The sequence below is a fragment of the Oncorhynchus kisutch genome, linkage group LG8 (assembly GCF_002021735.2).
Source record: "Oncorhynchus kisutch isolate 150728-3 linkage group LG8, Okis_V2, whole genome shotgun sequence".
NCBI classification, from domain to species: Eukaryota; Metazoa; Chordata; class Actinopteri; order Salmoniformes; family Salmonidae; genus Oncorhynchus; species Oncorhynchus kisutch.
In genome coordinates this window covers 34,905,566-34,918,149 of record NC_034181.2, presented here as the reverse complement: position 1 = coordinate 34,918,149, position 12,584 = coordinate 34,905,566, and the positions used below count along the sequence as shown (strand labels likewise).

The window sequence follows — 12,584 nt, the reverse complement described above, 5'->3', positions numbered from 1 at the left end:
TGTTCAAAAACGTTACAGGGTCAAAAAAAAATGTTTTTCATCTTTAACCTAGGTTGCAGATAAATGGAATTCCAACCAGGGAATACCTAAGTATGGTACAAATTCATGAAAATGATTTCACTATACCAATGTAGTTAAGTTTGCCCATGCTTTTTATTCATCATCTCTCAAACGCATTACTGCCATTTCATCCTTACTGACCATACATTTCCCAATTCCCCCCCATAGAAATATAATTGTAGTTCTCATTATTTGTGACGACTGCAGTATCTCAGTGATACAGCATGTTGAACAGTTCAGTTGAGGGCGGGGTACTGCAATAACCCTAAGGATAGTAGAACATGGGATAAATTATAAAGAAACAATTAGCTCAAACACCAGTTAGATAAAATAGCACATTTATTAAGAAGAGACAGCATTTATCGGCAGTTCCTACTTTGTAGATGTTATTTGCAGAGCTAAAACTGAGGAAGGTGGGGGGGCATCTCAAGTTACCCCATCAGTCCACCTGAAGCTCTCAGGGCTGGGAGAAATCAATAAAGGAGAGTAGGATTCCTTATTGGCATTGATCACTCTCACACACATTCACACAAATTCATACATACTCTGTGATTGTGACTGTGTGTGGAGCGCAAGAGTGTATGATTGTTGTCTGTCTGTACCTCAGTGGGGATAATGAGAGTGATGTAGCTAAATGTAATTATTGAAGACTTAGGCCTACATATCCATATCTATACGGCAAGCCTTTGGTTCTTATCCAAGGTGAGCTTATGTAGGGTTAGGATTTTTGCACACTAGGACTTTCGTGGGCAAAAATAAATAAATAAAAACCATGCAATTAAGTAATGAAAAGCACACCAAAAAAGGAACCTCAAAGCAGATAATGGTAAAACAAATGTATTCAAACCAAGGCAACAATGACTCAATTAAAACAAAATTACACACAAATAACAGACTTTGACAATAAACTAGCTAAATCATGGTAATTAATTTTTTTTTTTAAACCAATCCTGAGAAATGTTAAAGCTACAAATCTTTATTAATCATTTAGCAAATATCTCAAGATTAAACCCCACTTTTACTTAAATTATACAATATAAAATGTAAAGAATTCCATACTATGCTAATCACATTTCTTTTCCTGACAGTCAGTGTTTGCCTGACTGTCATCCTCAGCAGAAAGGCCACAGTCTTCTTTACAATTAACCATTAAAAAAAATACCTAACACCTCAATAATAACAATATTTTGATGAAAAAAAACAACCGCTGTCACACTACAATAAGTGTGATATTGTACCATACAGTATATACACACGCAACTGTGTAGATTTCGATTAGCCAACAAACAAAAGATTTACATTTTTTTTGCAGTTTTTCAACTAAGGAACAAAAGGTGCTTCTGATTATTTATGGATTGTTTCATTTTTATATAAAAAAACACAAATAAACCAAACTACTATCAGCTGACTATAAAGTATTGTAACCTCCCCTGGCTGATTTTCCAGCAGCATGGAACATGGAGGGAAACCTCAGGAGTGAGGGGATTTACAACACCTGGATCAACTATTTGTCAAGTATTCAGCAAGTGTGAAATCAATGACAAGTGTGGAGAGGCTTGGGGGAACATAAGACAAGGCTTGGTAAAAGACGTGTCATTCTTGGAAAGAGCTACGTTCTTGATACAGAGGAGTTGGACACACAAAAAAAATGCAAACATGCAGCTACTGACATCCAGGCTAACTGTATGGAAGAATATAGGATGTCACTGGGACACCTTAGAGACTAATAACAAAATGCTGCGGTCTACTTTAAGACCAGGTATGCTAGGGATTGATGAGACAAAAATACTGGCCTAAACTGAACTATTTAATGGAGAGACAGGGAAGAGGAGAAATATTCAACAGTGAAACATGCACACACCCATATCTACGCACAGGTGCATAGAGAATAGGCTATAGATCATGATTAAGACTGGTGCAAGCACACTGTTTTTACATCATGTTGATTTGACTAATAGCGACTCAAATTAGTTCTAAAAAGTGTACAGGCTTAAAAAAATAAAAAAAATAAAACACTTTTCCCTGGGATCATAATTTCAAAATTGCAATAAAATAATTCTTAAGGCCACTCAAGCTTTCTGGTCAGCCAGTTTCAATTTAGCATACCACTGAAAATCTTGCTTAGCAACAAATGTTCAACATAACTAGTTCTTTCTAACTCATTTCACTTTCTAACCCTCTAGGTAGCCATGGATAACTAATTATTTATGCATACACACAATTGTTCTTCACATTGTAAGTCCTACATTCATGTTCCAATAATTTTAAAGAATCCAGCAGTATCTCAAAGGAGTACATTACATAAATACTAAATCAAATCAAATGCTTAGGCTCTTCCAGTTATTATAACTCCTAATGACACAAAATTGTATCGGGATAACTTGTGATGTTTACGTTCTATCTTGACCTAGTACTTAATCATCACTACAGCACCAACAATGTGAGTAAAACAACTAAATCATATTAATCACATAGTGTTATGAATGGAGGATTACTAAAGAGTTTTATAAAACAACATTTTACAACACAAACACTCTTTGGTGAAACAAAAAGGCATGCACAATCATAAAATGAGCAGAAAAGGCAGTGACCATGACAAAGGACATGCATCTTTGAGTCAATTTAGACATGTTCCTGATTCAGGACCTGTCCCACTAGAGTATTTGTTAAATTATCAGGTCCCTCACTGTTGGCAATGTAACTCAAATCGCTCATAACTATTTCACATAACCTTTCAAAGGTGGCCTTTCATCAGCTGCAAACCAAGCCATGTACCGTTAAGTGGAAAACACAGAAGTTAGAGGGTTTTATCAATGTGATTAAAAACCAGGTAAACCCTCAAAGGATTCAATTTCTGATAACATTATAGTCTAGTTGCCTCAAAAGTTACCTGCTAAGACAGATATTTATGCGTGCCAGCACAACAAGTGGACTTCTTACTTGTGATCACATTTGAGGAAACTTGCATCAGCTATATGAAACAGCACAGCATGGGATAGTCCCATTGAGGTACACATGCATTTTTTAAACATATTATGCAACAGAATTGTGAAACCCACCTAGAATGTGATAACACTTCATCAGCAGTCTTATAAAACAGCACATGAAATGTCAATGTGCTGCAAAGAACAGGCCGTAACAGTATGAACTTGTTTTAAATTACTGGCATGTTGTCTTCATCAGACTATGGCACATCTTATATCAAAAGCTAAAGTACATTTTTGCTCTAAAACACCAGCACGTTGGGAGATAATCAAACACAGAAATAAAAAGTCAAAAAGAGTAAGCAAAAACAACATTCTAAAGCCTAACTGATCAAATTGGTAACCGTCTCCCCCTAACCTCCACCAACAACACAATCTCTAAAACAAAATATCTTTCATTTTTTATTTAGTAATAATCTGTCAATTTTCATGATTTCACCTCCTGTTTCATCTGACTAAATACTGGGCCTGATTTTTTGTTGATCAGCATAGCAGCCTATCTGCATTCCCTTCACTCCAAGCCACAACTCATCCAAAGCAATAACAATACGTGTATCTATAAAGAGGGACAGCCACTAACACTTCAGAACCCCTCAGTATAATCCCAGGCACGTCCTGCCAGACAAGAGAAACCTTGTTTGTAAGTGGGAAATCCTGTCTTATTTCTTTGCGATGTGGTAATGTGCCACATGGTGAAAAGGTGTCAGATGTACAACACACACAAACTCTCTCCATTCCCTTTACTCTGTGTGACCTTAGTCAGTGAGGAAGGCATTTTATTCTGCCTCCTGCCCAGCATTCCAAATTTGTAGTCTCTTTTTTGTCCTCCTATCAACATTCTCCCCTTGGATCTTGTGCTCTCTCCCATCTGTATGCTTGCCTTGTGTCTTTGATGTCACTTTGACCCCCCCCTTTCTTCACAGTCTCTTGTCCTTCATGTCCCCGTTTCCCCCTCGAACTTATGTTCTCACAGCCGACAGAGGCAGAAGAGTGTAGGGATGAACACACCGAACGCCACCAGGATAGGGAACATGAGGCTGCTATTGTCGGCCGCATACGGGTTTGGCGTTCTGGGGCCTGACTGGACCTTGTACTTGGGAGCTGTCGAGGTACTCTTCTTACCACCCTCCTCGCCTACCTCAGTCTCTTCTTCCTCCTCCTCCTCAAGTTCTTCATGTTTCTCTAGTCCAGGGTGAGGCTGGAGTTTTGGTACATCTGAGATGCAGAAAATATAGAGGGGGCTGAGATTATGGGTTTAAAGATAGTGTAAGTGAAAATAGAAAGGTAATAAAATATTTTGTCATACAGAACTTGAGGACAATGAGAGATTGTGATGACTTTAGACTGGATTGTGCATACAATTAATTTGATTCAGGAGCAAATGAAAAATGTTATTGAAAATGAATGTGATAAAAAAAGACCAAATATTCCATAATAATACAACATGCCATTACAATTCATTAAAGAATTATTAAAGAATTATAAAGACAACATCTTAGAAAATGCATTTTTTAATTTTATTTTATTTTTTACTGGCACTGTTGAATATTCTCCTGTTAAGACTGATGAGGCTCACCATCTAATGTCCCTTTCATCACGTACAGAGCACAGACCTTGGGGTTGTCATAATAACCCTGAGAAAACACAGGGCAGGTTATCAGTTCCCAGCAGATAAAGCCACATGTCAAATGAACATTTTGAAAAACACTATCCTACCATTATTTGTAAAAAATATTAATGGCATAGAAAAAGCCTAAACAAACACACATTCAGAGTTGAATGTAGGTAATAGTACATTTTGTGCTTGATCGTCTAACTTGAGGACACATTTTTTATTTTTTTAATGAGTCAGGAGGAGAGGAAAAAACAATATTCACTGACACACTTCAACTCACCTTGACAAACTCCACAGTGAGCTTGCCGTTGAAGGTGGACACCTCTCCCTGGACACTCAGCTTACCGCGGCGTATGGAGAAGGGCACTATTTCGTCATGAGCTGTACTGTGACCGACCCGCTCAAAGATATCCAGGTCTTTCACCACCACATGGTCATTAAGACGCACATCAAATACCTGTAGAAAGGATAATTTCAGTCAGCCAGATTCGCAACATGAAAATAGCATGGGAGGCCTCCTGTGTGGCACAGTGGTCTAAGGCACTGCATCGCAGTGCCAATATTCTGGGTTAGAGTCCAGGCTCTGCCGCAGCCAGCCGCAACCGGGAGACCCATGGGGCGGTGCACAATTGGCCCAGCGTCGTCCGGGTTAGGGGAGGGTTTGGCCGGCAGGGATATCCTTGTCTCATTGCACACTCGCGACTCCTGTGGCGGACCGGGCGCAGTGCACGCTGACACGGTTGCCAGGTGTACGGTGTTCCCTCTGACACATTGATGCGGCTGGCTTCCGGGTTGGATGGGCACTGTCAAGAAGCAGTGCGGCTTGGTTGGGTTTCAGAGGACACATGGCTCTCGACCTTCACCTCTCCCGAGTCCGTACGGGAGTTGCAGTGATGAGACAAGACTAACTACTACCAATTGGATACCACGAAATTGGGGAGAAAAAAAAGGGGTGAAAATACAAAATAAAAGAAAATAGCATGGGAAATCCTCAGTCCTAAGTAAGAAGTATTTATAGATTACTAATAAATCATTACCTTGCAATAAAACATCTGTTGGAATTATTTGTTAATTTTGAGACTATCAACATCATCATCTAAGTTGAACAACAATCTTTGCTGCCAAATTAGAATAACATTTTACTGGAATAACAGTTTACTGGACAGAACTTTGAGATCTAAACAGAAAACATATTATTATGATTTGATTGGATGGCTGTCATACCTTCTGCTGAGACTGTGCAAAGTAGACTTCTGCATACTTCATGACTAGTATATAGTCTCCTTCCTCACGAATTGGCACTTCATAGCCAAAAGTATCCTCATTGTAGCGTTCTGTCTGGTAGAGAACCTGGTCTTCAGGACTAGAACGCAATATGGGCAGACGGACTCCATAATCTGATGCTAGAGGGAAATACAAAGAGTAGAATGTTTACTACGTTGTCGATTTATAAGCAATTGAGTCGCATTTGCACCCAACACTACTCACATAAGCTGACACGATACAAACCCATTTTCTTACCCATCTACTGGAACAGTAGTGATGCCTGCATACATTTACTTTCTTGTACTGTATTTGCACACAAATGCTGCAAACAAGGCAAATAGTGCATGCATTTTCATGCCTGATAAAGTAATGTAAAAAATGTGAGATGCAAACTTTCTGCCTAACCATGGTTTGGCATGTTCAAATATGAATGACTTATCTGTTCTGGCAAGTTAGCGGCAGATAGCCTAGCGGTTAAGAGTAGCCTAGCGATTTTAGAAACATGAGACAAACACTTTACATGTTGCATTTATATTTTTGTTCAGTATATTTCCTGACAGACCCATTTAGTCTTTAGTTTTAGTAGAGTGGATGTAAGAAACAATCTGAAATGTCGCTTCTGAGTGAAGTGTTTTTCATCAAATGAATAGATGAACATGCCGTGGAACTAAGCAAAGTGGCTATACAACATCAAATAGGACGTTTCTTCACTGTATCCTTCACCTCATACTTTACTTTTAATTAACTACATGTTATTAGTTTACAATTATTGCTTTTAAAGAAATACATTTCTGAATATCATTAGTTATCACAGTTGGATTAATTATTCTTCCATGAGGTGCTTCATTTTCGAGCGAGGCACTAGAAAGTAATGCTGACTCTTCATTGGGTTAACCTGGTTAAATTGCGGAAGTCAAAACAATGCATGAGTCGATTAGCTTGAAATATCTTATTTATGAAAAATACACATCTGCAATCAGACGATTACCCTCTGCCAGATGAAAATATTTCACTTGCTTTTAGCCAAATAGTTAAACGTGTGGCTAATTTCACACAGATTTAACGTGTAGCTGGCTAGTTAGCTTTTAATTTAAATTTAGCAGTCACATTTGCCATAGGGATCTCTATCAGTATCATACAAAGTTAGAGGTTAGCTAGGAAGCTAATAAGGAAATGGCGATTCAGCAATGCCTAGACACTCACCTTTCCCAAGCTTCCCTTCCAAAGGATCCTTCTTAAAATGAATGCCATGCATGTCTGTGTGAGCTTCCCCGCCAGCGTTCACTGCCCAAATAACTCGTTCAGCAAGGTTTGGGCCCCCACCATCCGCCCAACAGTGTTCAGCCAGCAGCGACAACACCGCCACGACCAGCCCGGGGACCAGTGGGACTTTTACCCACCGCATTGCCATACACAGCTTGGTACAAGCAGACACACACCAGTTGGCCCAAGGAAGCTGTGTGAGAGAAGGCATCAATAGTAGGTTGTTAGCTAGCATAAATGACAGCACAAAACCCTCCCCAGATAGTCAAATATATTCAGCTAGCTAGCATGTTCGCTCTCTGGCTAAGATTAACATTGATTGTGAATATGTTGTAGCTGGCAAACGTTCGCTAACTAGAATGTACGGTCAACACAGTTTACTCTATATAAAATACTCTTAGATCGAATTGCCTCGTTGGGCTTTACTACATTTACCTAGCTACAGTACCTGTCTAGCTTGTTAGCTATCTCAGGACCTCCTCTAGCTCTCAGCAGCTGTGGCTAGCTGAATACGAAGTTCTTACGTTGAAAAATCCTTGGTGGAACTTGCTTCTATGCCTGTTTCCTGCTAAATATAAAACCGAATAGTCCACAATCTACACTGCGGCTCTCATTGACAGTAATGGCCGTTTGGTCTTCTTTGCCAAATTGGTATGACTGACGTTGATTTCCATAGAGGCACACACATTGCATGAGGGTGTGAACGAACTGCTGGTTCACTGTACAGGAAGTGGATGACTGAATAGACACCCAATCACATGGCATTATTGAAGTATTTCTACATATGTATTAAAAGTTTAGCATATTCATAGAAATGCTTTGGATTCACGAATCACATACAGTTCCATACAACCGCTGTATATTAACTTTCACTTTATTTACCAATGAGAGGGTCAAAGTTGATGCAAAAGAGACCGAGCTGAGGTTTGCTTGAAGTGCAACGTTGTTCAGTTGGCAAAATGCGGAAGGTACACACAATTACATCTAATGGGAGTTATTCGTGATTTTATTAATTATAATTATTAAAGGGTTCGAAAATAACATTTAGAATACATAGATATAATATATAGATAAGAATTTCTATAAAAAAACGTTTGCAGTTCAAATCTGCATATGTATTTTGTGCAAATTTGAATGTCGAAAGTGCTCCTGTAAATCGCCATGGACAAGAGCGTCTGCTACATGGCAAAAATTTAAATTAAAGTCATATTAATTTCCCCAGATTTCCCTAATCACAAAATCGGTAGAAGGAAATGGCCGTGTTTCATGTCCTATTTATTGTAGGTGTGCTGCGTAAATGATCCGATCTCACATTGCTATGCGAAGTGTTTAACTTCTCGAGAAACCCATTAACAAGACAAGAAGGTTGCTGTATAAAGCAATGTGGCTCCCGAAATATGTAAAACACTTTCTCAGGCATTTTGGGATCTGATTGTCGGCGCAGCGCTACTACAATGAAAAATAGCCTGGAACCCAACCGATGTTTGAAATATTGTCCAATCAGAAGAGTCCAACGCAGCATGCTTGCACTGCACTATGGGTTTGTCAAAAAAGGCCCTTGCTATCCGGGATCCTTGGGACGTACCTACCCACCAAGTTTACATTTCAATTGGTTAGGTAGGAAAGGGATTTAGGCAGGGCCCTCCAATCCTGGTCCTATAGAGCTCCCGTCCTGTAGGTTTTCACTCCAACCCTAATCTAGCACACCTGATTCTAATAATGAAGTGGTTGATAAACAATCAGGTTACTTACATCTACAGCATTGTTCTACAGAATAGTTCTCCAGGAGCAGGGTTGGAGAGCCCTGGGTTATGGTCAGTGGTAATTTTTAGCATGTTAATCTTGGTGGGGCAAAAAATAAATACAAGTGGGATGCATGCTAGCAAAGCCACTACACAACACTAAACAATACATTAATTGCACTATACCACTGAGACACCTGGTTATCAGATGATTACATTTCTCAATAACAGGTTATAGGCTACATGTGCACCACCAAGTCAGAACAGTAGGTGAAATTAAGAGGTGAAAATAGACCAAATTATTAGTGTGAGGCACATGGGCTACTAACAGCTTACTACACAACATACACTTAGCATTACTTAGCTACAGTATACATATCTCCCTGGCATATTACACCATTTATGCAGCAGCATACAAGACATGTTTGGACTCACCTTGTTGTGCTGTGCTCACTTGAACAGGATGGTGATGCGGTGGGTCTTGGTGGGCAAATTTTGTCATCAAAGTCTGGTATTCTCTGGATTTATGGTGCTTTCAAGACAACTTGGAACTCTGGGGGGGTTGAATCATGATGACGTCAGTGATCTTCAGGTCGTAGCTCTAGAAAGAAGCCCGAGGTCCCGATTTACAATTCAGAGTTCAATTAAAGTTCAAAATGTATTTTCCCAGTCGTAGCTTGTTTTTCACCGAGTTCCCAGTTGTCTTGAACTCACTAAAGTCAGATTTTGCCTTTCCGGGTTAACAGTTGTTTTGGGCGTGGCACAAATCATGCTTCATTGACAGCTTTCCCAAATGTTGAATGTTTATAATTTTAAACTAGGAAAAGAGACCATTAATCTTAGACTTGGGACCACACAGTCACTCAACTGAATAGCAGGTTAATGATTGCTTTGCAATGCTTGCAGTTAACCACTGATTCCTTACAAACCACTCATTGTTGAATTAGCGATTTCCAACTTCTTGTGTAATGTTTATTTCCAATAGCCGTTGAGCACCGATACGTTTTATCTATAATTTCTCTTCATATGACAAGGATTAAAAAGGATTTGCCACTAGATTGTTGACTTGATTCATGATGATGACTGCACGATTTTGAAAGTATGATGTTGACATGATCAGTCCAACTCAAAGCTACTGTAGATATGTGATTTGATGTAATTGTATCTGTGGCCAATGACCTTGAGCCTTCATGGATAGGCACTTCTAATGTAACTATGGCAGCACCCAAGGGGCTTGAATTTTCAAGCCCTACAGTCGTGGACAAAACTTTTAAGAATGACACAAATATTAATTTTCACAAAGTCTGCTACCTCAGTTTGTTAAAATGGCTATTTGCATATACTCCAGAATGTTATGAAGAGTGATCAGATGAATTGTAATTAATTGCAAAGTCCCTCTTTGCCATGCAAATGAACTGAATCCCAAAAAAGCATTTCCACTGCATTTCAGCCCTGCCACAAAAGGACCAGCTGACATCATGTCAGTGATTCTCTCAACACAGGTGTGAGTGTTGACGAGGACAAGGCTGGAGAATACTCTGTCATGCTGATTGAGTTCGAAAAACAGACTGGAAGCTTCAAAAGGAGGGTAGGTGCTTGGAATCATTGTTCTTCCTCTGTCAATCATGGTTACGTGCAAGGAAACACGTGCCGCCATCACTGCTTTGCACAAAAAGGGTTTCACAGGCAAGGATATTGCTGCCAGTAAGATTGCACCTAAATAAACCATTTATCGGATCATCAAGAACTTCAAGGAGAGCAGTTCAATTGTTCTGAAGAAGGCTTCAGGGTGCCCAAGAAAGTCCAGCAAGCGCCAGGACCGTCTCCTAAAGTTGATTCAGCTGCGGGATCGTGGCACCATCAGTACAGAGCTTGCTCAGGAATGGCAGCAGGCAGGTGTGGGTGCATCTGCACGCACAGTGAGGCAAAGACTTTTGGAGGATGCCCTGGTGTCAAGAAGGGCAGCAAACAAGCCACTTCTCTCCAGGAAAAACATCAGGGACAGACTGATATTCTGAAAAAGATACAGGGATTGGACTGCTGAGGACTGGGGTAAAGTCATTTTCTCTGATGAATCCCCTTTCTGATTGTTTGGGGCATCCGGAAAAAAGCTTGTCCGGAGAAGACTAGGCTTACCATCAGTCCTGTGTCATGCCAACAGTAAAGCATCCTGAGACCATTCATGTGTGGGGTTGCTGCTCAGCCAAGGGAGTGGGCTCACTCACAATTTTGCCTAAGAACACAGCCATGAATAAAGAATGGTACCAACACATCCTCCGAGAGCAACTTCTCCCAACCATCCAGGAACAGTTTGGTGACAAACAATGCCTTTTCCAGCATAATAACTAAGTGGCTCGGGGAACAAAACATTGATATTTTGGGTCCATGGCCAGGAAACTCCCCAGACCTTAATCCCATTGAGAACTTGTGGTCAATCCTCAAGAGGCAGGCGGACAAAAAAAAAAAAAAGTCTGACAAACTCCAAGCATTGATAATGCAAGACCTGCCGTCAGTCAGGATGAGGCCCAGAAGTTAATTGACAGCATGCCAGGGCGGATTGCAGAGGTCTTGAAAAAGAAGGGTCAACACTGCAAATATTGACTCTTTGCATCAACTTCATGTAATTGTCAATAAAAGCCTTTGGCACTTATGATGCTTTTAATTATACTTCAGTTTTCCATAGTAACATCTGACAAAAATATCTAAAGACACTGAAGCAGCAAACTTTGTGGAAATTAATACTTGTGTCATTCTCAAAACTTTTGGCCACAACTGTACCCTTAGACTTGGCGGTGACGTAGTGTCCCCATGAGTAACAGAACACGGAGCCAATCATGACCCACTGCTCCGTGTTTCCTGCTGGCTTGCTCCACCACCACAGAAAGCATTGAGCTAGGCTGAAACACCTGCATTTTGGAGGTGCCTTACTCAAGAAAACAAAAAAGTGACCATGTTTGTATGCAGCTTTATTAACTCAATGAGATATACATTTTTTTATTTGTTTGCAAACTGACATGACACGTATTAATGCCAAAATAACATGCAAAACTTTGTATTAATATTTTTTTTTGCTAAAAATTTGGGGCTCAAAACAGGTGGGGCTCTGCCCTGAATGAAGGGTCACCACCAGTTAGGGTTTAGAGTAAGGACGTTCCAAAGATTCGGATAGCACTGACCTTGTCAAAAAGTTGGGCTCCTGAGTGGCGCAGCAGTCTAAGTGCTAGAGGCGTCACTGGCTCAATTCCAGGCTGTATCACAACCGGCTGTGATTGGGAGTCCCATAGGGCGGTGCACAATTGGCCCAGGGTCGTCCAGGTTTGGCCTTCATTGTAAATAAGAATGTGTTCTTAACTGACTTGCCTAGTGAAATAAAATACAAATAAAAAGATGACGAACAAATAACGTTGCCATAGAAACACTTGACGCTTATATTTCATGGAGGGCTCTGGTGTCATGTAAAAATCTTCCCAGCGTGAAATAGTTTCCAATCGTTCTGATTGTGTTGCGATAAGAACGGTCTGGCACAGATGAAAGGGGAAAATTGTGTTATTTAAAGGCCCACCCTCGAGGAAGTTGCCAAACCTACTGTATTTCGAGTAATTCCTGTCTTCGAGGTGGAACCTAAACGAGAATTTCCCCTCTAAGACCGAGGAA

The 12,584-nt window shown here is 40.2% G+C and overlaps 1 protein-coding gene across 4 annotated transcripts; it reads right to left on the bottom strand.

The window, feature by feature from the left end:
* Positions 1-134: 134 nt before the first annotated feature.
* Positions 135-9,429, bottom strand: LOC109895807 (malectin). Of its 4 annotated transcripts, none has more exons than XM_020489808.2 (6): positions 9,366-9,429; positions 7,129-7,381; positions 5,884-6,062; positions 4,940-5,116; positions 4,621-4,678; positions 135-4,259 (listed from the first exon to the last, which is right to left on the bottom strand). In XM_020489808.2, the coding sequence occupies exons 2-6, from the start codon at positions 7,334-7,336 to the stop codon at positions 4,012-4,014; spliced, it is 870 nt and encodes a 289-aa protein (XP_020345397.1). In that variant the 5' UTR covers positions 7,337-7,381; positions 9,366-9,429; the 3' UTR covers positions 135-4,011. The 4 variants fall into 4 exon arrangements, with proteins under 4 accessions (XP_020345397.1, XP_020345395.1, XP_020345394.1 ...); XM_020489806.2 differs by lacking the exon at positions 9,366-9,429 and adding an exon at positions 7,624-7,926; XM_020489805.2 differs by lacking the exon at positions 9,366-9,429 and adding an exon at positions 7,637-7,926.
* Between the last annotated feature and the right edge of the window lie 3,155 nt (positions 9,430-12,584).

Coding starts and splice junctions, on each gene's coding strand:
- LOC109895807 (XM_020489808.2), bottom strand. CDS start 7,336: ATGGCAATGCGGTGGGTAAAAGTCCCACTGGTCCCCGGGCTGGTCGTG. Junction 5,117..5,883: donor TTGCACAGTCTCAGCAGAAG/GTATGACAGCCA, acceptor TCCTTTCTACAG/GTATTTGATGTGCGTCTTAA. Junction 4,260..4,620: donor GATGAAAGGGACATTAGATG/GTGAGCCTCATC, acceptor TCTGCATCTCAG/ATGTACCAAAACTCCAGCCT.